The sequence below is a fragment of the Argiope bruennichi genome, chromosome 6 (assembly GCF_947563725.1).
Source record: "Argiope bruennichi chromosome 6, qqArgBrue1.1, whole genome shotgun sequence".
NCBI lineage: Eukaryota > Metazoa > Arthropoda > Arachnida > Araneae > Araneidae > Argiope > Argiope bruennichi.
In genome coordinates this window covers 86,570,496-86,598,134 of record NC_079156.1, presented here as the reverse complement: position 1 = coordinate 86,598,134, position 27,639 = coordinate 86,570,496, and the positions used below count along the sequence as shown (strand labels likewise).

Below are 27,639 nucleotides of genomic sequence, written 5' to 3'. Positions count from 1 at the left end.
ACTTTTTTAATATTCTGCCTGCTCAAAGCACAAAAGAAACACACAGGAATAATCGTATTCCAAGAAAATAATTTATATACCCTTAAAGTAATCCGATTCTATAGACGTATGTGATTTGTAGTTTTAGCAAGTATGAATATAAGAGAAGTTTTCTAACTAAGGTCTTATATGATCATCATTTTTTTTCCTAACTTATGTTACAACCAGATTAATGACTTTCTGCAAGATTGTTATCTGTAACTTTAGTTACAACTTGCTGACAACAGCTTGAGAATTTTGAATCGATTCATGTCACACGTCTCTAACATTTTACCTAATGGTATAACATACTTAACAAATTTATTTTGATATCTTATATAAAGTGACATTCAGAATATCGATTATTATTGTGAAGAAATAAGACGTCGAGGGCTAACAGATTATTCTATGAAAATAGTTAGGCCATATCCCCAAGAGACAAGATGGTTTACAATACTGCTAATCTTCAAAATGCAGATGCTCTATATATAAAGAAGAAAAAAAAAAGCGTTTAAATTTTAATATGCAATTGTTACAAATGCTTATAATGCATTACATATTACATGAAAATGGATGGGATCTTCCTTCTTTTAAAAAATAAAATGTAAGTTATGTGAAAGATTTTAATTTATTCTTATGTAACTTGCTTTCAATTTTTCAACTAAAAAAATTATAATGTATTTAATTTTTTTTTCACTTTTCTTAAAAATTTAAACTTTTTGTTGGCCTATAAAGCAACATGAAACAATTCCAAATTAAATAACTTTCATTAATAACAAGTTAAGTTAGTTCTGAAAACATGCAGCCGAAAATCATGTGAAAATTCAAGAATCAACAAATTTCAGGTGTTAATAAATCTGTATTATATAAGTCTATATGATATCAAAAAATGATTTTTAAAGACAAAGTTTGAACTTAAAAAATATCTCTGTACATTGGGCTTATATTATAATTGAAAAGATAGACACTCTTTTAAAATGCAACACATGATACTATTTTATTAAAATCTACACAGATACAATTCAATATAAGCTATAGCAGCAGTCAAGTGCAATAGTTCATGAAAGCTGTGGTAGTAAATAAGTATTTCAAGTTTAAAAACACAAAACACTGCATATATTTCATAAATTTTGAAAGACTATTTTGCTTAATCACACTGAACACTTCTTGATAAGGTATCAGGACAATAAATATGCAATATCACATTTCACAATTCATTTGATATTTCATTTGTAAAATATGCTTCTTGTCTCAAACTTGCAAAATGCAGTATATTCAATTTCGTAAATAATTATTTTAAATATGTTCAGCAATTACTTTTCATAAATAAAATTTTAAAAATAATTGAAAAGAAAATCCTTATGCTAGATATTATTAGCTGTGGCAATCTGAAATTGCACATTCATAGATTTGGTATAAGAATGATATAAAATAAAAAAATTAGGATAATATATATTATTCATACAGTATATAAACAGTATTTTAATATCATAACATGAAATAAACTTTATAAAATAATAACAAAACAATAAATAGTATTAATATATATATATTATATATAAATAATCACAGTCAATTAAATACTTTGCTTACAAATAAATTTTAAAAAAGCACACATACATATTTTGTTATATGAACTAAAATACAAAATCTGACATACAAATTTATAAAAGTGTTTTCCTTCCCATAAAAATTTATGCATTATATTTTTATATGAAAAAAAAAGTAAAATAAACACATAAAGTGATAAGTATGTAACAATTACATGTTGCAAAATTCATTTTTTCAAAGAATATTTAAAAATGATAGAATGAATTAAAATTTAGAATATTGCTTTAGCTTAAAACAACAGACTATCAAGACAAAAATAAACTACTTCAACAAGCACATTCAGAGTTACGATAACAATACAATAAAAAAACATGTCATGTTTTTATAATACTAATAAAAACGCTGTTCTTCTCTAAAATAGCACAGATAAATTAGCATACACATTCTTTTATTCTAACACAAACACATTTCTTAATATACATCAAAAAAATGTTTCGAGCTACACAACAACTGCTCTTACAATTACTAAACACTGATTTTCTAATTTGAGTACCTAACTTAAAAAAAAAAGAAAAAAAAAAAAAAAGAAAAAAGAAACGATAAATTGTAACTAAGATATGCAATGTATAAAAGAGAGGAGAAAAAAAGAAATTATAACTTGTAACTACCATATTACATTTTTACTTATAAATTACAGAGTATGCCTAACCATACATAGTTTTATAATAGATATTTTATTGTAACATTCAGTTTCTAATATTTTAAAACATTTATTGCAATTAATAGTATTGATATACCTAACTATTAAATATTAATATTTAATTTACTTTTTTGAAAAATGCGCTATACTGATGCATTGTAGAGCGTAAAAATGCATTAATGGATCCTTTTATAATCTGTGCTTTTTAGAGATAACACATTAAAAATTTTAAAAAAAAATCATTACTTTGCTTTAAAAAAGTAAAAGTCCACAAAAATTGCTTTTTTTTCCCCCCCTCTCTCTCTTCAAAATATGCCTGATTTTTCTTTAAATGTAAACATAACAAGAAATGGATAAATTAAAATATTTTTTAATGCAATATTAAGTAGACATCAAGTTTTAATATAAACTTTTCCTTAATGATAACAAAATATTACAGAAATAAATTGTCTATATTTTTAGAAATAAATATATAGATTAGATAAAAATTGTTCATAATATACAGAAAATTTAATAAATAAAATGGTTGGGAAATTTAATGTTACAAACAGGTGGCGCTAGAGGAGCTTGTCTGTGTTCATCACGACTGTTAGGGTGAGGTGAATTAGGTCGGGAAGAAATGTCAACAGCAGCAGGAACTTTCCCAAAAATTTCGTTCAACTTGTTTTGTAGATCAACAGTCTATAAACAAAAGGCCACATATTACTAAATTAAACATTTAATCAGAATCAATAAATAATTTTAATAAGAGTATACAAATTTTATTTTTTAAACTTTTAATTTACACATTTATTTATCTATTTATTTTTTGCAATTGAAAACAAAAAAATTGCACGTAGTTTTGTTTTATTAAAATTCTAATAGATAAAATAGATATTTTCCAAGCAGGAAAATTCTTTGAACAATAAAATAATAATAATTTTTTTTTAATTAAATAATTTTTTTAAACAAATATTCAGCTTGCATTAAAAAAAAGTTTTGGTTTTCTAATTATTTTACTAAAAGTTGTTTTTACATTTTAATTTTGAATTCTTTATTGATAAGATGATACATCCACTATCTTGAAATCAACTACTTTGTTACTTAAGTTTGGTATTTAAAATTACTAAAATAGAGATTACATTAAATTTAATTAAAAAATTTTTGGTTTTAGAAGATGGGGTGGTGGTTGGTTGTAGAAGAATACTAGGCCTCAGAAACTAACATTGCTTAAGTTTCTGAGACCCTGCATTCTTGAGAGCTTAATTCAGATCTGCCTCTGGTGCACAATTCATTAGATGAAATGGAATAAAATTTGATTCAAGTTCACAATGGATCACAAATCTGGGATCCCCCTCCTCCATCTTTCTTTTTAAAAATTAACACAAAAAAGTAATTACAAAAATGATTTAATTTTAACATTCTGCTATATAATATAACAGTTTCTAGTTTTTAAAAAATTTTTTAATAAAAATTCCAAATTACTTGAATTTACAGTTTAAGCAACAAATCAGAAAAAGAGCTGGATTATATTAGAGAAAGGAAATTTTTAGGAAGATAACTGATTTATAGAAAGGAGCAATAAGTGTACCAATAGTTACAGGATTAATAGCTACATAGTTAACAAATTAATTACAGCACTTATCATTTACATTATATGCTAATATTCAGAATTATTTGTAAATCTTTTTATTAAGGTCATTAGAAAATGTAATTTTAAATTATCATATAAGCTAAACTTTTTTCAAAGAGTTTTAATTTTCCTAAGTCATAGCTGTGTTAATTATACAATCATTAAAAAAAATTTTTTAATAATTTAATGATGAAATTTACCTGTTGTTCAGCTTTTGCGACAAGATCTTCAAATGCAGCAGTTCTAAACTCTTCAATGATACGCAAGCGGCGTTCATCTTCTGCTTGCCGTTTAGCAGTGGGCGATTCAGCTAACATTCGTTTAAGAGATTCGACAGTTATTTCTTCTTCAGGATGTTTCTATTTAAAAAAAAGAGCATATTAAGGACAGTAAAAATATGTAAATCTACATATAAAGATAAATTTCCCAAATGTTTACAAACAATAACAAACTCTTAAAAGAACATAAATTTAATAGTAAAATTATAAAATTTAGCATTTTGATTTAAAATATAGAATTTTAAATTCAAAACTTTGTACACATAAAACAATTTAATCAACAGCATTCAGAATAAAAAGAGAAGTACATTTAACTAATGAAAAGATTAGGGAACAAAATGGCAGATTTCAAAATAAAAATTTACTCAAGACAACAATAGTTGCATAAAAACTTCCGACAAATAATTTCATATATGAATGTTCTTAATTTTTCAACTTGAAATTTAATGACATTTAATAAAAAAAAAAAAAAATCATTCTTCACCAACATTTTGAGAAGTATAAATATAAAATATTCTAAGTAGAAACAACAATGCAGAAGAATAATTAAAATTATACAAACTAATTTATAAAAATACTTTCAATATAAGCCAAAATTTTCTATTCAAAGTACAAACTTCGAAAGCAGAATCATATTTATATCATATTATATTATTATTTATATATCCATACATATATATATATATATATTAAATAGACATCATACTAAAAATAATTTTTGCCAAAATAAACAAACATGTACATATTTTAAGAATTTACCCTTGGAATGCCAGGTGAAGAATTAACACTGTCAACTTCAACACTAATAGAATTAAGATCGCTTATGCTCCTTGTTACAGTGACTTGCCCTTTAAAATAAACAAAAATTTTGATTAATAAAACATGAACAATATTTAAAAAATTAAAAGTTCAAGGATTTTACTGGAAAAAAATGCTGAAAAAAGTAACAGAAATGAACCAATAGCACAGCTATAAATTAAAAAAAATATATTTTATAGAAATTATCAACAGTTATTCTTATGGCTATAAAGATAAAATCATTATACCAATTTTATTTTTCTATAATGTGATCACAAAAAGTTTGATTGATGGAGGTTTTTAAGCATTGATTATTAAGTGATGATACTAAAAAGGACATTAAAAAATCAAATCAAATGGATACTACATTAAAAGCTTCAGATTTAAATAGTGCAGAAAATCAGAAAGTGGAAAGTAAAACATAGCCCAATTAAATAATTTAAATTTAGTTCATGAATTATTAGATAGTGTATATTATTAAATAAAAAAGGGTATTGTAGCAATAGCCGTTTAAGGATTAAGTTATAAAAATATCCAAGAGATAGATAAAATAATAATGCATGCTTTTTATAAAATTTGCAATCATTTATAACTTTAAATAACATTTCTAATGATTTAAGAACAATTTCCTTGAAGAAAAGTTTGATATTTTTAATTTATAATATTAAATATGCAATTTTCTTCCAATGTTGAAACAGCTTTCTACAATTAAAAACACTTATTAAAAAAAACACCCTTATATGAGCACAATGAAATTCAGCTCAGCAAAACATTACCAATATATTTTTTTAATAAAAGAATTATACTTGATATGACAATTTTTATAACTTTAAGGTATATATAGTAGTTAATAATTATGTACTGAAAATTATACATAACCATATTCAAATACAGAAAAAACAGTATATAATTATTAAAACTATTTTGTTAAAAATTAATAAACTGCAATAAGAAAAAACTTAAAATATTCAAAATTAGTCAAAGAATAGTAACAAGATATTGTAGAACATACCCACTCTCCGAGGAATATAAGGGGTAAGCAAACGAGTTGTGTCATATGTATGCCCACTACTTCGCAAAGCTTCAGCTATGACTGTACTACTAAACAAAACACTTTCATCAATAGTTTCAGGTAGGGAATTGAACAAACCGAATGTGAAACTATCATCAGGAAGAAGTTGACGGGCACTTTCAGAACGATTTTTCACAACCTTAAATATTAAAGATTAATTAAAAAGATTGTACAACTTTACAACTCATCACACAATATTTACACTTACATTTAATAAATTCCAAAATGATCATTTTAGAAACTGACATTTCAAGATTCAATGAGCATCTGAGAAGATTAGATCATTTTAGAAGTAAAAGTTTCAGGGTTCAGAGGTTTTCTCAGCAATAATAAATAGTGAATTAAAATATTAAATTTTTGTTATCATATTATTCTTATAAGTAAGATAATTTTTATAATTTACATAAAGGGAAATAGAAATGTGAAATTAGCTGGTTTATTATAAAAATAATTAAAGAGGAAAATATTTTACAATTAAAGTTATTATTATCCAAATATCCTCTATAATATTAATATAGCCTCTTAGATAAGAACCTTTAACAAGTTATGTATATACATAAATAAAAATTATGCATCTTAAATGATAATAGTATAAACGTAAAGTTTAATAATAATTTTCAATTTTGCCAGAAGATTCCCCCCCCCCATTTCAAGCAGAAATGGATATTCGGCAAAATAAAACAAACTGATTATTTAACAACAAATTAACAGTATATAAACTTAAAATATTTGGTGCTTTTAACAAGAAGTTTTGAATTAAAAAAAACTTCTAAAAATTTTTTTAATTACCACCATTAAAAATTTGAAATGCGAGAGTAGTTTATAAATCTGCTCATTAAAAGGTTTCCTAATAAAAAAATTATGCTTATTACATTTATGAATGAATAAAAAGTTAAAAATATACTGAGAGTTATATATTTAAAATGCTCACTTGATCAACATGTGTACAGAATGCAGGTATAGCAGTGAGATGGCCTAAGAAATACAAAAATCCAGCAACTAAGATATGCATTGCACAATGTTGCCCAGAAGATAACAAAGTTGATTTTGCTGGAAGTTCCTAACAAACACATAATCCATATTAAATACAGATCAAAATTAAAAGAGAGAGAATGAATCAATTCAAACAAATTATTATTTAGAAGACTTACTTGGATTGCAAATATAAGACGGAGCAATTCAATCAGTACATCATTGTCAGTTCCAAATTCTACACATATTAAAGATAATGTGGTATAAATAGCTTGGAAATTCTCAGCTGTATTATTGGCTAGTTGAACACTTTCAAACATGTGCATTAAAATGTCAGGACCATTTTTCTTGAAAAACATAGAATCCTGCCTTGAGCACTTTTCAATTTTAATATCAGGCAATGGACCTGAAACACTAAATAGATGGGGATGGGGACTTAATTAACAAAAATTTATTCAAATAAAAAAAAAAACTTTACAAATTGGCGCTTTCAAAATATAATTACAATTCTTAGGAAGCAACAACTAGAAATTCTTAAGTTTTAAAATATTGCCATTTCAAAATCTGATATTATAAATTATCCAGTTTATATCACCCTGGTTTCAAACTCATATGCTGAATAAATAAAGGTTGAGATTGTTTTGAGTTTGTAGTTTTTTTTAATATACTATAAAAGTATATATATATATATATATATATATATATATATATATATATATATATATATATATATATATATGGTATTTCAGTATGCCAGGATTATATATTTAATGATATCTCTTAGTTTTATTTCTAATTCATTTCCTATTTTTTCTATCTTAAATTAGTCCATGTTACTTTATTCTAAAATTTTCTGAATCAAATCCCCCCTTTTTTTTTCTTCAATTGTTGACAATAAGAGTTCTAAAAATTGCTTTTTCTTTCTGTCTCAAGTCATAAGCAAAGGAATAACGATCCTTGGCACCTACACAATTTTTTCAAAGATATACAAGATTCCCTTTCCTAAACTGACATGTGTCAAAGAAATTCTTATCGAAATTTCATAAGTAAAACCAGCTGAAGGGGAAAATTCTGTCTCTTTGTTCTTGTATCATGATGTAAGCAGACATCTTTTTATCATTGCTTCTCCCTGTATATATTCTGACTTCCAAGAAAAAATAAATTGAAGTTAATTTCAAAAATTTCTTCACTTCAGCCATAAAACTAAAAAATTCTGATGTGTAAGTGTGTAAATATATATAAGTTTGACATTATGAAATAGGTTACATTTCTGGAATTTTTTTAGCAATAATGTCCAAAAATAAATTTTATATCATTTCAAAATTTAAAACATTGCATATTTTTAATGATATCAATTAAATAATCCTGCAAAATTCTTAAATTTTTTAAGACATTCTCCCCCCTTCCCCCGCCTAATTACCAATGAAACAATCCATGTTTCATCAAATATTTAATCCCATAATTTTCTTCTATTGTTGAAAGCTAAAGAAGCAAGATTCTGTTTAATATTTATGTAATTCATAAGACCAATAAAAAAAGTTAAGTTACAAAACTGTGAAAGATAGATGAACTAAACATTTGTGCTTTTAATAGCATGTGCCATGATACTGATGCTATGGGACTGATCTCTATCTGAAAGATTAATGTACACAATGAACAAAACATATGCAATTAAAATATCATTGATTTAATGTCCAACCTAATGATTGAATTATGGAGATGTTATTCAATTTAACTGAAATTAAAAATATCTAATATACTAATAATTTGAACCAGTTAGTCATCAAAGTCGATAATAAAGTTTAAAATCTAAAAAAAATCTCTAAGAAATTTTGATTTATTAATTATGAAAGTCTTGATTCTTTTTTAGGACTTTCTCAGTTACAACGTGGGAACAATTGAATAACCAAGCAACTAGTTCTGTTAAAATCTCATAAGAATTTGCAATTTTTTAATTCAAAAAATAATAATGCAAGTTAACTATGCTCTTACCACACTTTATTCAGACTTGGTAAATAATTGTGCCTATCCAATAAAGTATGCAGAATTTGTTGCACAGTTAATCTAACAGCAGGATCTGATGCTAGAGACATTTGCAGCAGTGGTTGCACAAAAGCTGGAGGAAATGCTTGACACATTTGTACAGTCCTATATTTAGTTCCAACCTAAAGAAAAGCATACCACAAAAATCTTTAAAAATGTTATGAAAAAAATCAATCACACAGAAGTAAGGGAAAGAAAAGTTCTTTACAAGTTATATTAAGAATGATAGTTATTCTGATGTTTATATTATTTTGAAGAAATTCATTTAAAAATTTAACTATAAACACTATGTCAAAAATAATGTCTTTAAAATTTCCTTTATGTAAAAAAAGTAGTCAGATCAATTTAGGTAATAACACTTTCAATTGCTGATACTTTGATTACATTATTGAAATTCAATATACCAAGTACCCACATAATGAAAATCCACATAAAGGTATATAATAAAATGAAAACACTATTAAATAAACTTACAAATCATTGCACTAAGAAAATATCAGTAATTAAATTAAATATTAATTAATCAATAAATTGCCATAAAAAATAAAAATAATGAAATCTGAATGGGAATAAAATTATGTCGAGAAATCGGACATGAAACAAAGACAATTGATCAAATGCAGAAGGTAAAGTCATTGTGGCATAGCTGAAGTTGGAAGATTCAACAGATAAACCGAACATTAGATAGTAACACTTTTGAAATGCAATTACATATACATAGTATAAATTATGCCAGAGGCCATTCAATAATTGATATTTACATTCAATAAAATTTACTTTCACATTAAACTTAGAAAATTCTAAATTACCTTCAACAAACTCTTCAAGAGAATTTTTTGTAACAAAACATCAGCTTCCTGGGATTCATCTGTTGGTAGAGGTACTTTACCCATTATAAACATCATAATTTCAATCTTTTGGAAATCAGGTAGATTGTTAGCAAATTCACCTGTAGGTGACAAAAAAAAAAAACTTTATTAGAAAGAAAAAAATTTAGCTGAATAAGAAAGTATATTAATATTTACACTTGTAGATAAATTAATTCTTAGTTCACAAACAAATTTTTTGGATAAAAAGTTTCACGTGATGTATGTGGTAGGTATTCATGATTCTCAGACTACATTAACTGAAAATTCAAAAATATTTTAATACACGCCATTATATAACATTAAGCAACAAATTTCAGCAAACTCAAATATTTGACTTAAGGAAAATTATAGTTTAACTCAGCAAATAAATTTACATTTCAGAAAAGTCTAAGCAAGAAAAAATAGAGACTATGACAATATAAGACACCAGACATAAAACGGTTTTGAGACTCCACCTCCCCCAACTAATGTTGGTAATGTAATTTTTGATTACAGAATAGAGCTGAATTTAAATTTATATATTTATCTGATAAATTTATATATTTATCTGATTTATACTGTTCATTATGTAGAGTGCATGTTCAAATCTCAATTACATAAAAAGCAATAATGTAATCTATACTTATAAATAAATTTACAAATAATTTCTTACCCAAAGTATTGATAACGCAGTCTTGAAAATGCTTTTCATCAATCAGGTCTGTTTCATTGGTTGTTCTAATATCAATAGAATGCCTTAAGTGATTCAGCAACGAATTGAAAATTTCCAGAACTGAGGGACCTAACAAGACAAAATGTTTATTTATAAAATGCAATAATTAAGAATGATGCCAGTTCAAGAAGCATTAAGAAATAGAACTTGGGATATATGCACATTTTTACAAAATTTACTTTATTTGCATAAAAAGATATTTTACTCTTTTGGAGAGGGGGAATTAACATTATTTTAAAAATCATTCTCCTTTGTTTAACAAGTGCAATATCTATAAGTAAGACATGGATTTTCAATTCTTTCACTTTTCTTTAATGAATTATACACATATTTTTTAAGAAGATAAAGATCTTTTTTAAGGAGATAAAATTTTTGAACGTCAATCAAATTCTGAAAAGAAAATATCCTTTTCATTATATACAATTTACAAAGCATAATCAGTTATTTTTTCATATTATTTACTAATTTTCAAGTTTTACAAGTCACTTTCAACGAAGTGTGCTAATACAGATTTAAAACAGAAATAAAATCAACATTTTTTTTTTTTTTTTTTACTTTTGTAATTTATTAAATGATAGCGACAGAATCCAGTGGACACATTGAAGTAAACTGACATAGCTAATTGCCTAACTATTATTTTTATCAGATATCTTGTCTCATGATTTGTTATGTTATGATTTGAAATTGCACATTTTTACTTAGAATAAATAGAAATTTAAAACAAATTAATCAAAAACAAAAAGGATAAAGAAATCAATCATGATCCAGGTTTAGTACAGTTTAATTAAATTATGATCTGTTCTGAAATTAAATAGGAGGAGGCTACTTTAGCATAATCTTACAAATGGGAATGGAATTCATATGATGAGGGCATCACCTGAGCTAAAGACACATCCTCTAAACTTCCAAGAAATGTCAACATGAGGACATTTAATCAACAATGGCAGATTAAATATGAACTAAATCTACATGTATATGATGATAGATTTGTGGTAGAATTAGGACTCGTATCTGGTGATTGGCATTCTAAAGTTGATTACTAGACCACAATGCACAATCATCCAGAAAACTTGCACAAAGAATATAAGCTATAATGTATGAAAATCATTTGAAATGATATTATGAATAAATATTCAAAACTTAATATCACAAATTCAGACAGATGGTAATCTTCTATAACCACAATAATAGAATACTAATTTTTTTCAAAAATTATGTGAAGACTTAATGATTGAAAATATTTTTTTTAAGAATAAAAATGGGGAGGAAAGTAAAAAGAATTGAACTTACCAATGCTTTCCCCTGCAGCTATGGAAACTATGTTCGCAAGCACATTAACTATTCCAGTACGAACCTTGGCATCAGCTCTCAGCTTCTTTTTCCTTTTTTCAGTATCATCAATACGTGATTTTTCATCTAAGTGGCCCATTAAAATTTGAATAACCGCATATGAATATTGAGCCTAAAAAATATAATTTTTTATTTCAATTTATCAAAAAAAAATTACTGTTAAAGCAGCATTTATTGTTGCAAAACATATATAATCCTTATTCAATATAAAGAAAGTGATACAAGAAAATAAATGTGAACTATATAAAATTCAGTATATAATAAGTGACAAAAATAATGAAGCAGTGAAAAAGATTTAGTGAATTGTTTAGTGATTGGTTCAGAAAGATGAAAATAATTTCTAAACATTTATAATTAATATAATCTAGAATGACACTTTTAAAACTTTTCCAAATGAAACATTGCTTTTAGCATCAAAGCTTATTTGTGATCCCAAATATGTATATACAAAATAAATAAAACAAATGTTAATAATAAATACAATTAAATGATAAATTTTATTGAAATGCTGTAACCTGAATTCCAAACATAATTATTTTGGGGAATAAATACTGAAGTATTATGCAAATTATCAAAGCTTCCTAAATTCCAAAACTTAAATTTTATTTTAGGAAACTGTCAAATGAAGATAAAGTTATGCTAAATATTCTACTCTGCAATTAGGTCAGCAATGCAGGTTTACTTTGGTACCTAATAAAAATGTGGATTAGTTCTTCAAAACTATTCTTTTAAGAACACTCTCACCCAGGCATTGTTGGAAGTAACAAAAACTTATTACCTCTCAGCAAATAATAGAAATAAATTTAATGCCATTCTTTTTTTTTAATTGTAAAAATACTCATGATGAAAAAAGTTTAATTTGTTCTTTTCAAGAACTTTATTTAAATGCATTAAAATTTTTTTTAAAAAAAAGTTATTAGAAAAAATAGCTTGATTGAAAAGACCAGTGGATACATCAGATAATTGATTATTTAGATACGATGCACAATCATTTGTAGGAATTCTTCACTAACAACAAATATTTTGATCCATTTAAAAACATATCTAAAAATAGGAAGCTAAAATTCTTAAATTTGAAAAAAGAATTTTACATTCAAAAATTAAAATAAAATTAACTGATTGTTAATTTATTAATAAATTTAGAAATGAACCTTTAAGAAGTTATTATTCTCTCATATGAGAAAAGTAATGAATTTGCTTACAAATTTTAAAATTGGAATTTCATTGTTATGCTAACAATTTATGTTTAACTCTAAGATATACTACTCTTTGATTTATTGTTTAATATCGCTTGCTAGATGTAATTGTATTTATATTTGCTATTGATACCTGCCAGAGTTCATTAGAATTTTTTTAAATCAATGATTTATTACATAATAATTAAAAAAGAAATCAGAAGAGATAGGTACCTGAATGGAATACATAATTATTTTGAAGGTATGAACAGCAAAATCATTGGGTTCCCACAAATCATGATTGTCTAAATGCCTTTAAAATATAAATTAAAAAAATCATTTCCTTATTCAAGTGGGCATTAAATAAATTTAGCATAAATAATATTCCATCACAATGAAAATACTAATATTCACAGTAAATATTCTTAGTGAAATTTAAGCACATTGTGCTTCTGAAATAAAAAGTCATTATCTTTTGATAAATTTGTAATAAAAATAATAAAATGCAATAAATTGAGATCTTAGTGACACTAAAATTGACAGTTTTAGAAAATATTCATTACATATTAAGAGATTACAAAACTTTTCTCATTCTTTTTGCGACAAGAAAACTGATACGCATGGCATAAAGAAATCTAAATTCACTGTACAAATATTAATACAAGAATAGGCAAATTTGTAAAGACATAAGACACTGTTAATTCAGAAGCAGCTAATTTAGAAGTTACATTAAAACATAATGGGAGTAGATGATACAGACAGTATGGTTATATGGAGAACTAACATTATTCATACATATAATTAAAAACTGTTACTTGCTTTAATACAGGTCTAATAACAGAACGAATATTGCCAAAAGTTGCTCTGCCCATGAGTTCTCGAAGGCAATTTTCAGCGAGAGACCATGGATTGGCTTCTTCCTGAGGGGAATCAGGGGTTTCAGTCAAACTCCCACTGAAAATGCAAAAGCATTTAATAAATCATTTAAATATTTATATAGAATCAAAGATATTGGCAATAAAATATACTGTAAGGATTGCTTTCATGATAATTAAAGATTATTCTTACAATAAGATTATTATTTTAATAATTATAAGTGAGATAAAAAAAAAAGAATCACTGTACATAAGTGAGAAATGATTATCATTGGAAAAAAAGGGGAGGAGGGGAACCAAAAGCGAATTTAAAAAGTTCGTTTTTAAATTATTTAATGATTAATACCTCTCATTAGTAAAAAGACAGAAGGGTTTCTCAATTTCATGGAAAATTATGGAATTCAGAAATAAATAATCTTAATAAAATAGAAAATTTCCAATTTGTTTCAATATTTGTAATAAAAACGATATATTTTTAATATTTTTTAAAATATTATCTATCAATATAAATTTTGTATCTTTGAATATTTGACATTCAGTATTATGGTGGGTTATAATTCTATATACTGGTTAGGCCTCAAATATTAAAAAATATTTTTAAAAAATAATTACTTACCAATGCCCTTCCATATTAAATAATAAGGAAGGTATGATTTTTTCCATATGAGTTTCATCCCAAATATTCACTTGTAAATCATCACTAACTGTTTTCCTGACAACACCTTGGATCCCCTTCAACCCAGCAACCCTCAATCTGAAAAAAGAGCATAAAAAATACTTTAAAAGATGAAAAAAAAAAAAAAAAATTAAAAAGACATGGAGTCAGACACTCTATACAAAATAATCATAAATATACATCTTTATATATAAAACAATTAAATGCCATTGTGTTCTGGAAATAACTGGTTCCAATAATAACATGATTAGATTGATTGAATATATTAAATTTCAAGCAAGACTGTATTCAATTTATTTTTTATACTCGAAAACAATACAGAATTTTACAAAATCATTTGTGTGATTAAATTTGAACATATTTATAAAAATAAAATGGCCACAGATAAAAAGTATTCTTTAATACAAATAAAAGAAAATGAGTGTCTGTGTGTTGATGTTCAGCAGATCAAATTATTTGTTCTAGATCTATCAAATTTGGCTCAAATATATTTTGGAAGATACATTTTTGTGGGAAAATAAATTCATATATTCTTCTACAAAAATGTTCAAAACACTGTTTGTTTTATTGATCAATTAAGTAACTATATAACTTTATATAACCCTAAAATTGTTTTAAAGATTTTTTTTTTTTGCATTATTTAAAAAAAAACTTTTATAATTGGAATAAAGTTAAACAATTTTCATATAATTTCATCAAACATTAAATAATGCAATTTTCTTTCTTCACTAAACATTAAGGAAGAAATTTAATTTATTATTTGCACAGTTTATATTTGGAATACAAAAGTGAAATGGTAGTATAATTTTAAGAGGCACGATTTCATTAAGAAGGTTTGTATATGCAATAAATAAAACATGCAAAGCTACTAAAAAACATGGCTTTATTGTCTATTGCCATTAAATGTACAAAAAAAAAAAAAAAAAAAAAACCTTGAAAACATTATGAACATTGAGTTATGCATAAGTGATTTAATTGAAAATTAACCCCACTGAAAAAGAATTCAGAAAGAAGTGCTCTCATAGGATGGGATGAACTGACTGTTCTTAAAGGTTGGAGCATTTTCTCCCACTAAGCCTAATGCACATTATATTTTGTAAAAGTGCACATAATTAGTAAAAAGTACTCTTTCTAACGAAATAAAATACTTTTTAAAATTGTGACAAATATCATATTTCAATCATGATTTAAATTAATTAAAATACTTGTAAATGTAAAAATAAATAAATATGTATTTTGTTATGATATGGAGTTCTTAAATTAGAACCAGTTCACTGATGCAAAATGTAAAAATATAAGAAAAATAAATATTTACAATTAGTATTTTAAAATACATCATAAAAATTGTAATAATTAATACTTTAAAGTCAAATGAAACATCTTGATCTTGTAGCTATAACTGAACAAATGAAACCAAGAGGAAAGAAATCCTTGTTAGAATAACATCTTATTCCAAATGAGAGTATAAATTATAACAGTTACTTAAAAATGAGCATTTGTAGCAAGCAAGTATGTGTTTCAGCTTATATTTACAAAACCGTAATGATTCACAAAGTCCAATCACAATCTGACTTCAGAGAAAGAAATATTAATGTATGGGACCAACCTTTTGAAAAAACAAAACATGGATTAATAACACCACTTAAAAGAAATAATTTTATTTTAAAAGCCCAAAGCATCTGTGCATCAATAGGTACCTTGAACTGTTTTTATGGAGATGCAAAGGTGCTGTGTTCAGCCCTGAGGAGAATTGAATACAAATGCACAAGTGCATTGTGTAAATGTCTTTACCATCAGCCACTACTAGATGCTAATTTCTGAAATTCAAATTAGAAATTTGTTTTCTTTTCTCTCCTCCAAAAAATAATGGATACACATCTAGTTTATTTTTACCCACACACTTTTTAAGGAGGATCCAAGGAAAAATTAAATACTTTTCAGAGACCTCAATTACAGAAATAATAAAGGAAGAGAAATTTTTATGATTTTCAAGGGGAAAATTTCTTGGTCATAGGGGAATTCTGATATGTACTACATTCATCATCAAAAATAAATGTATTTGGAGAGAAGGCACATGCCTCTTCCTACATAGAACTTTTAAAATCTAAATACTTCAAATATTAATAATATTTTGAATATTTCTGGTAAAAGTTTAATATAAGATTAAAAAACAAAGAATTGAATGTTTTCATGTTTTCATGTTCTTCTTAAAGACTAACAGTTTAATGATCTCTTATAAATAGACAAACGAACAAAAAAACTTGGATGCATTGAATTTAAACACAAGAAAAATGTTCAAAGCTAAGATGGCATCAACTCACCGCTTTCGTGTCTCCAAATCATCATTGTTATTGTGACAGAGGGAGGAGAATTTTGAAACAAAAAAATCATAACGTCGATGATATGAAGGAGTATCTTCCTCAATATTAGCAAACTTGACAAACTAAAAAATTAATTCATAAATAAAATGACATCAAGAATGAAGAAAAGAATAGGAAACAGCACTTAAAATGGAAATAATATTTTTCATAAAAAAGTGTTAATAGATTTATCAGGAAAAGTAGGAAACAATTATGATAAAATTCTATGCTTAAAAAAAATGTAATGAATAAACATTTCAGACTAATATTTTGTAGTTATAAATAACAAGTTAGAAATATGGCTAAATAAATTAAGGTTAAAAAAAGTTAAATAAAAAACAATGGATTTGGATCAAAACTTAAGCATTAAAGAAATTAATTTCATTTTTTCATCATTAGCACAGAAGCTATTTTTCATTCTTTTTTGTTATTATCAATAGAGTATATATATTTTGAATTTTAAACTTAAAAATAAAATTTAGATACTATTAATCATAAAATCACTATAAATTGCTTAAATGAAATAGCATATATCTTTCAATAGAATTTTCTCTAAACACCAAGTATTATTTTATTCTTTTGCAATAAACTTACACACTATGTTGCAGGTATCAGAAATTTTAAAGTTATACTACATAAACAATGTTTTGTATTATTTAGGAAACAATGATTGCTATAATTTTTCTTAATTTTAATACAATATAAATCACAAGATATATATATATTTTTCAATTTCTAATGTTAAATAATAACAAACATAAAATTCTACAAAAATAAAATGCATAAATTATATAATATCTACAAACAAATTATCATAAAAGAAAAAATATTGAAAGTAAAATCTGTCTAATATAAACTTGAAAGAGAGTGGATTCATTTTCAAATGCCCACATAATTCTTGATTCTTTAACATAGGAAAAATTATATTTTCTTGTTAAATGGCATTAGTTACTTCTTAGTAGAAAAGGAAGTAGGTGGGAAAAGAACACAATTCAACATTGTTAGTTAGCTTGATGGCCATTCTCACTAAAAAAATAATATTAGAATGAAATTTAACTTTTCCATTTGTCTAGCAATAACCAAAATGTATACAAAACATAGCAATCTAATGGTATAAATTAGTAGGGGGGACGGAGGTCCAGTTTGCTGGACATATTTAAAAAATTTATAACATCTTTCTACTGTTGACAAGTTACAAAAAAGTATTCACAAATGACATCAGTGGTACTTATAATAATTCCCAATTCAACGTTCCATTAAAATATGGCTATTTTGCCAGTCTTTTCAAGCACATAAAGCAGATTTATATCAACAAAAGCATCATATATTCTTTAATGGTTTTGTTCCCTAAATAATAAAGTGTCAAATAAACTTGAACAATTAATTATGTTTACTAGAGCAAAAAAAATGTCAAATCAATAAGCAATTTAAAAATATTGTTTACAACGTAGAGAAAAACATTTTTGAGATAAATAATAATGGAATTTTATGCACCATACCGACTGAGCAGCAAGGAGCTGCATATCTGCTTCATGACACTCCAATAATTTCTGCACCATTTTCAAAAAACTTTCAACAAACAAATTTAAACTCTGAGCATGGCATGCAAGTAACAATTGATCCATAGCTTCCATTGCTATAATTACATATCTGGAATGAACAAATTCTGCATTACAAAATGAGCTGCTATTGCATATTTCTACATTAAAAAAAATCAAAACTAAATAAAAATTCAGAATCATTATAAAAGAAAATAAATGATTAAACATCTTAAAAAAGTTTTGATATTTTTTAAATTAGTATTACTGATTTCTTTATATTGATATTGCATCAAAAGGCTGAACACTAGAAATTTAATAAAAATTAGTTAATTAAAAAAGATATGGCTTAACAATTTAATTCCATATGCTGGAGAGCAAAAATAATGTATATATTACACAATATTTAAAACTGAATTGTACAATCTCTTATGCATTAATAAATTGTTACAGAAATTTTGTCAAACTGTAAATATTCTAATAATTTTAATTAATGAACTTTTATTATATTAGTTAAAACTATATAAAATAATTAATAAATTTGTATAGCTTCTTTTTTACAATTTAATAAATTCCAGAACTATATGTAAAATTCTTTTATAAATTAGTATAAACAAAAGCAACTTTACATATCGATATGTGACAAAAAAAAATTGACTTACCCATGTCTGTGTCTTGCAATGTCTCTTGAAACTTTCCACGCTATGTATTCTCCAATACGATCCAGTTTTTCAGGAGATGAAAGGGCATAAAATGTAAGTTTTTCCATATTATTGCGAACAAGCCCATCCTAGTTGATTAAAATATATTTAATTTAAATTATATCAAAAATGTCAAAATGAACAGAAATAAAATTAATTTTATAAATTATTTTTCTAATTAAAAATAAAGAAAAACTGGTAAAAAGGAATATAAAATACTATATATTAAAAAATTTATAAAATATAGTAAAATACAAAAAAATAAAATAAAGATTACTTTTGAATTCCTTTCATTACCTTGAAAATAAATCTAATCAAAATAACTTTAAAACAATTTTATTTTGATTTAAAAACTAGCTAATATATACAATTTAGGAATACATATAACAATAGTAAAAATATATATTCTTCGACAAAAAAAAAAAAAAAAAAAGAAAGAAAGAAAGGAACAATTGGAAACATTTAGTTCAATCACAGAAGAGAAATGTAACTATCCTATAAACTGGATATTGGGTGTTTAGGAGTTAAGAGAAACAGATGTACTTTAACCTAATCAATCATTAAAAATATTAGATTGGAAATAGAAAAGAAAGTAAAAAAAAAAAAAAAAAAAAACTTTTTAAAAGCAGTTTAATTAGTCTTAAAGCAGTATTTAGACAGTTTAGCAGTCTCATTAAAATTTTTATTATATCTTAATGAAATTTTAAAAAAGATGATTTTATAACTTTTAACACTTTTATGATTTTTATAAAACCTAAAAATCATAATTTATTTCTTTTCTATACTTCTATTCTTTTTTTTTACCATGAGAGATATTTGCCTTTAAATACATTTTAGAGACAAATATTTCTTCTAAAGGTATCTTAATCAACTATTTATATAAATTGTAAAGCAATATTAAAAATAGAATGTAATTATTATTTAATGCTATAATTTTTTCTTCCATACATTTCACATACTGATGAGCAAATTGATATATAGTGCGATGGATTTCACATCCTGTTAACACTTTCAATATTGATTTACAATTCATTTCCCCCACACTCATTGAACTGTAGCATTTTATACACTTACTTTGTATTTCCCCCTTTTTAATCATATTCTTAAGCACTTCGGTTATCACTTAATATGTTATTTCCAATATATTTTTACATATTTTTTTCCCTCTTTTGTTTGTGCTTGCTCTCTTTCTATATATATAAATAAGTTAAAAATATTCCACAAAAAGTTCAAAGTGAAAAAGAAGCAAAATTTTTTTATCAGATTAATTTTTAACAATGAAGTTTTAAAAAATTTGGTTATTCAATTATTTTCATTTTTCCAGTTATATTGGTTATTTTGCATAATTACTATTACAGAATGAACAATATGCCTTTTAAAATAGAACTATAAACTTACTTGAGGATCAGAGGGAAATATGTTATCTACAAGCCTCCTATAGCGAGGACGTAAAGCTGAACAACAACCACAACAGCCTGCAAGTAAAAGTTATAATAATATGAAGCAAATTTTAATCAGTTAATATTATATAAAACAATAGGCCCAGCTTCTTAAATAAATGTACATGATAAAAATATCTTATCAATTTTTTTTTTTTTTTTTTAAATTCATGTTTGATATATATTTTTTACTGATCTTTCTGAAGAGTAGAGAGTTCACTTAAGAAATTAGGTAATTAAAATTTTTTTTTTTTTTCTCTATTGAGATCACACAATGCTCATCAATGTTTTGATCTGTACAAAATGTAAGCATGCCAATTTATTATTTAAATAAATATTTTTTTTTAAAAAAAGAACTTGCTGTTTTTTTTATTCATTTTATAAATATATATCTAAAGAAATCTCCCACCATAGACATTTCTTGCAGAACAGAAGAAAGAGAATGCTTGGTTAAGAAATTTTGTATGATATTAGAATTTTTTTGTGTGTGATATCTAAAATCTTGTATAAGAAAAATAAAAATATGAAAATTAAATTAATAATAATTTGAGAATTTCCTTATTATAATATGATACTACAGGAAATAACAAATATTTAAGGGGAAAAAAATACTTTAGCATTCACATTTTGGTGAAATATAATAATAGTAAATATAATATTTGTAATTAACTTTAAAGAAACATTTGATTATTTACATTAGTGCTAAAATGTATAACAAATTAATTTGAACTTACAAATAAAATATTACACAACTGCAATCCAAATCATAATACAAAATCATAATGTCCTTTTTATAAAATATGTAATTGAAAAGTGGAATATGTAAAAGAGTTTAATTAAAAAAAATAATTATAAAACAAAAATGCCATGCTTAAAGAAATGTTTTAAATAATAATAATTAAACTTATTTAAAACATAACCAGAATTTTATTTTAAATATACCAGGATTTTAAAACTTAAATTAAACCAAGTTTTAATTAACCAAAGCAAACTAAAAAGATGTTACTCACAATCAGGTACATCACACTGTTTAAACATAGAGTTAAACCACTTAGGTCGACCACAACAATTTAAACCCTGAGAAAAGTTTTCCATGTTGGGAAGAAGTTGCAACAGAATTATATTTCAAAATAAAATTGATTATAAGAAAATATTCTTAGATATTTTTTTAAAGAAAACACTTAAAAAAAATTCAGCTTTAATCCTTCAAATAAAAACTCAGCTAATTTCAGGTACACAGTTGGAGCATTGCACTACATATTTAATGCAAAAGATTAGCCAAATTCCAAACTGCTCTCATGGAATCAATAAACCATAAACTTTGCCTTTCTCTAACAGTAGGACCTTCTTCAGTTTTTTGCCCTTGATTTATTAACCTCATTCTGTATACAAACAAACACTTCTGACCAGCTGATTAAGCTGATGTGATTGATCTTGGAAGACTTCCACAGAATGAAAGCATAATATTATGCTCCCTACAATTTGGTTATTTTCATTGGACTGAAGGGGATATTAATTCAATTTTGTACACCTCTGACCTTGCTTTTTAAGGCAAGGGCAGATGATTCCCCCAAAAAAGAGAAGCAAGGTCCTTCTGTCACATCGGAAGGGAGAATGACACTAGTAGGGCTTCTGTATTTGGTTCTGCAGTAGCAGCTACTTATTGATTAGTATAGGTGGAAGAGTTCATTCTCCCACAGGGAGAGAAAGTATCTTAAATATTTTAAGCATGCTCCTGAAATAAAACAGCATGAATAAATTTAAATATAAGTACCCATATCTTATGCAAATTACATAATAAGAAACTTTTTTACCCAGAAAATAATTTTAATACAGGGTAAAAAAAAAAAAAAAAAAAAAAAAAAAAAAAAAAAAATTAGAAAAGACAATAACAAATATTAGATTTTAATCATTTCACAAAATAATTTCACTACAATAGATTTTAATTAAATTTACTCCTATTTTAAAATTAAAGTTTTAATATATTCAGATGCTTTTTAAAATGATTTTTAATAAAAATTAAATGCATCAAAAGCAGATTTTTTTTGATCAAAATGTATAAAATCAGCAAAATAAAAGTTTTTAAATTTTGAATAAATATTAAAGCTTAATCATATAAATACTTCTAAATTTCTTTTTTTTTTCTCCTTTTTAAATTTGAAACAAACATTTTAGAAACAAGTAATATCTTTCCAATTTTCATATACTATGAAAAAGCCTATAAATTATAAGCTATTTAAAAAAAATTACAAGAATATGTATACTTTTTTTATTATTAAAGAACCAACATTATATATATTATTTCTGATAAATATTAGTTTCTTCAATATTATGTTACTCACTTGCAAGAAAATATTACTCTTTTACTATCTTGTTTCTAAGATGATATATTTCAATACTATATCTATTAAAACTATCTATATATAATTTTTATTGGGCACTTTAGATCACATATAAATGATTTTTTTGTAATATAAATAATAATATGCCATATTAACAGAAGTTATACTTGGAATAAAGAGGTGAAGGGGGGGGAAGGAGTGATTTATTTATTATTATTACATGGCAACATAACAATCTGAAAATATTTTACACAGGCATAATAACATTACTTATCAATAACGGTAGAAATAAGTTTTTTTTTTCCCCCCATAGTAAACTGTGCAACTCAAATTTTTGCATTAAATCATTTGATATTTAAACTTTATGAATCACATCAAAAGAAAAAGTTGATTTCATACTTTAAAAAAAACCTTCTAAGTAGTAATTTTCAAATAATGTATTTACAAAAGGAGCATACTTTCCCCTTCATTTGAAAAATTATAATTTATTAAAAATTACGCTGTTCCACTAAGTTTTTTTTTTTTTTTTGAAATAACTTGACCAGATTTTTCTTTAAAAAAAATTAGTCTCAAAGGTTGTTAAGGATTTTTTTTTTCAAATATTGATTTTAAATATTTGAAGCAACTTTAATAATAACTTATAAAAATTTTGGAAGCTCGTAGACTCATCATATAAATGTTAACAGAATTTGTTCTTAAATAACATTTGAAATTGCTATAAGTATAATCAACTATGGGCAACAATTGTTCTTAATAATTTGTACTTTTTTACCACCTTTTTTTTTTAAATGATGTTACTGAATATTGCAGAAGTTACTTTAATGATATTTTATCATAATTCTAAGAATAATATTACAATTTAATTCATTTTGGAATTATGAAAAGCCTTTATAATAAGATATAACAAAGTTTGACCCTAAATCTCTCATGATCAAAGAAATGACCATCTTTGTATATAAATTAATGAATATGTTTGATAAAAGAAGAATCAAAGATGTATTGAAAATAATTTTTTTATGCCAGAATGTTCCTGCTGGAAAATAAGCACCACAACTTTCCAAAAGGACTTTTTTTTTCTTTTCTTTCTTTCAGACTTTTACCTACATAAACTATTAAAAGAATAGTTTTGACTTCAAGAATTAATAATAATAAAAACTTTTTGAAATTTTTTTATTGAGTTTCCTTTCAGTTATTAATAATTAATGGTTTATTTTCAAACTCTAAAGTCACAACAAGAATTTTTTTTAATGGAAACTGAATAGTTGAAATCCCCCACCCCTAAAACACAAAAAAAGATTAGTAGTGAAATAAATTTAAGAACTTTTATTTTAACTTTAGAGAGAGAAAAAAACCTTTTTTCATCAGATTTCAAATTAGAATAATAAAAAATAGAAATTCCATTTCACGACATAATGAAAAAAAGACTTGCTCATAAATATTGAAAATTCTTAAAAAAGGTCAAAGAATTATATAAGCAGTCCACTGTCAATGAAGAACACATCTACCCATAAGAATGATTAAATATTCATCTTTAATTAAATAACAGAAGATGCTACAAAGCATTTAGCAATTATTGCATCATGCATCCCTACAAAAAGATAAAGTTTTATTTATACAAGAAAAATGTTAAGCTTTTTTTTTATTACAATCCTTCAAAAATCTAACAATGAAAAACACTCCATCTTAGATTTTAGTACATAATAAATTATTCATCTAAAATAATTATAATTATCATTAATCCATTTTTATGATAATAGGATCATTTTTTAAAATCTTCCATATTTTTATATTTGCAGGGGTGTTTGTGGGACCCCAAAAAATCCCCTGAAACTTTTACGGACTTACTACCGGCATTTTGGAGTTTCGAGAAGGGGGGGGGGGGAATGAAAAATTACAATTATGAAGTATTGAATGACCTAATTATAAAAGTTCAATGAATTACTTTTTTTGCAAAACTAATAACCATAAATTTTCAAACATATAAACTACTACATTTTATGCAAATATTTTAAATTACCTGAATTAATTCTTTTAAAAAAATTATCTAATTTCTGCTGCTTTTTTTTTATTTTCTGATGTTTGTGGGCTTGTCTTTCTTTTGTGGTGAACTTCATAATTGCAGGAAGGTTGACTTTTATTTTCCTCATTTACAGTTGAAGAAATTTCCTCGAGAATTGCACATGCAGAGGTAGAAGCAGTTTGCTTTTCTGCTAATGTAGAAGGTTTTTCAGAGACTTTTATAGGTGACTCATCTGAAATACATGTTTTTAAGTCCTCTTGATATGTTTTCCAACTTCTGTTCATATTCAGTAAGAGATATTTGTGAATTGGATCAGTCATTGGATTTTTTGAGCCATATTTTTCACATGAGGTTTCTTTAGAAGCCATTAAATCATATTTAATAGTCTGCACTGTATCTAGGGAATCAATCTTAAGAGAGGTTCTATAGTCAGTGACAAGTGTATCCATTAAGTTGAATGCACTTTCTACTAATGGGCCATGGAAGCAGCTAAGGCAGGCTTTGACCAATTTAGCCAATGTAGGATACTTATAATAATTTGTGAAATCATCTTTTAAATTAAAAACTTTAGACCAATATTTATCAATTGTACACTTAACTTGATTTCCACTTTCATCAGATGTGTAGAGCATTTCTTTGGTAATATCAATATCACTCTGGTATAACCTTATTTCAGCTTCTACTTTTGACTTTTCATTATCACTAAAAATATGGGACATAAAAGATGATAATTTTTCAAAAGCTAATATTGTACTGGTTTTACCTCTTAGCTCTGGATCTAATGCTGTAAAACTAATTAGATATGAATTTTTAAGGGGTAATTTCTGTTTCATATGCTGAAATTTCTAAATGAAATTCTCTTGCGTACATAAATAAAAAAATATTTCAATAAGCGAAACGAAAAATTTACACGTGCATCAATAAATGAAACGAAAATTTTACACAGCGGAGAAAAAAAAGTTGCGAAGCGATCAATGACAAATAGCTAATACGGCGAAAAATCCCCCTTCTCTACTTATTGGCGCCACGCCAGGAGAGATAAGACCTTTGAACCCACTAGCCGAAAAGAATCCAGAAGAGAATGTCCGAGAACCGGGGGAATGAGTCATAACTCGCAATAAGGAAAGAACAAAAAAAGTTTTTTCCCCCTTTTCACGCTTTATCACTGCCTTTGGAGAAAGAAAGGAAAAGTTTTCACCACACACACTGACCTTGCGTTTTCTGCTTTAAAAGCAAACAAAATTACCCAGATCAAAATAAATAATTCATTATTATTCCTACTTCCTTCTGAACGACGATCCCCGGAATTTCCGGGGATCGAAGTTCAAAATCCCCGGAATTCCGGGGTTTCCCCGGAGCACAAACACCCCTGTATTTGAGCAACAAACAGGTCTGTGTGTATCTAATAATAGTATTTACATTACAATAAGATTTTTAAAAAATATAGAAATATTAATACGAATTTTATATTGACCAAGATGTATCAAAATATCTTAGCAGTACCCAACAATAGGTTTTGGTTAGCAAAAAAAAAAAAAAAAAGTTAAATTTGCTGAATAAATTTTCAGAAATTTGAAATGAAAAATTTCTTCAAAGTTTTTCTTAAAGAAAATTGCTATATAAATACAAAAATGTTGGCTTATTGGTAATTCATTAACAGCAAAAAATATAAACTGCTTTACAGTAAATGGAGAAAAAATGATATTCATAAATCTCAAGATTTACAATATTAGTTATTACAACTACCTTGTATATCAAAAAAGAATATGTATACTTTTACAAATAACTTTAATTAAAATAGATAGCTTAAGTAAAGTAAAGAAATACTAATAATATGTCAATGATGGCTAATATTTTAATTCTTCCAATTTTTGTTACATTCTATAAAAAATTTTATAAAATATAAGAAGTTAGTTTTACCCCCCAAAGTTCTTTATCAAAATTTGTCAACCCAATTAAAATATTTCACTTGAAATTACTCAGAATACAATCTTTATAGTTATACCAAATAAAAAAAAACTCGTACTAAATAAATTTCAGATGAATTTATATTTTATTTGCATAGATGGAAACTACATACGAAAACATTAGTGTTAAACAATAATTACAAAAATTAATTTTAAAAAAAACCCTGAAAAATAATGAGAAACAGCTATTTGCAACTATTTGTTATAATTTACAAAAATTCAACGAATAGGATACTCAACATTTATTCTTATTTTTCACGCCAGCATCAACACAGAAATTTAATCAAAAATATGTGAATTAAATTTTAATTAATGGTTAATTAATATATATTTGAAGATACTCACCGGCCATCATCTCAAGGATGTAAATGGAAGAAAAGGCAAATTTTGAAGGAAAAGAATAGGGAAAAGTTTTGATAATTGATTAAATTTACGGCATTTCGTCACATGAGGAAACAGTAAAAGTATAATTTACATGACACTGGCCATAGAGAAGACATATGCCCTATTAAATCCTATTAGAGCTATGACACATAAAAAAGTACAGAAATTACCTTACAGGTGATGGGCA

At 25.2% G+C, this 27,639-nt stretch overlaps 1 protein-coding gene across 2 annotated transcripts; it reads right to left on the bottom strand.

Annotated features, from left to right (window-relative positions):
• Nucleotides 1–996: 996 nt before the first annotated feature.
• On the bottom strand, nt 997–27,639 carry LOC129972160 (protein EFR3 homolog B-like). Of its 2 annotated transcripts, none has more exons than XM_056086180.1 (18): nt 27,414–27,639; nt 20,699–20,775; nt 19,262–19,389; nt 18,561–18,711; nt 17,023–17,144; nt 14,642–14,779; nt 13,970–14,104; nt 13,385–13,463; nt 11,916–12,087; nt 10,566–10,694; nt 9,854–9,993; nt 8,994–9,166; nt 7,181–7,415; nt 6,961–7,089; nt 5,970–6,168; nt 4,919–5,007; nt 4,082–4,240; nt 997–2,950 (listed from the first exon to the last, which is right to left on the bottom strand). In XM_056086180.1, exons 1-18 carry the CDS (start codon nt 27,421–27,423, stop codon nt 2,780–2,782), a joined length of 2,436 nt encoding a protein of 811 aa, XP_055942155.1. In that variant the 5' UTR covers nt 27,424–27,639; the 3' UTR covers nt 997–2,779. The 2 variants fall into 2 exon arrangements, with proteins under 2 accessions (XP_055942155.1, XP_055942154.1); XM_056086179.1 differs by lacking the exon at nt 27,414–27,639 and adding an exon at nt 21,750–22,356.

Excerpts from the sequence above, each read along its gene's own strand:
- LOC129972160 (XM_056086179.1), bottom strand. The coding sequence starts at position 21,834 with ATGGAAAACTTTTCTCAGGGTTTAAATTGTTGTGGTCGACCTAAGTGG. Across the intron at positions 17,145-18,560 it reads AGCTCCTTGCTGCTCAGTCG|TTTGTCAAGTTTGCTAATAT; the intron begins GTATGGTGCATA and ends TTAATTTTTTAG. Across the intron at positions 14,780-17,022 it reads GATTTGGAGACACGAAAGCG|ATTGAGGGTTGCTGGGTTGA; the intron begins GTGAGTTGATGC and ends CTCTTTTTTCAG.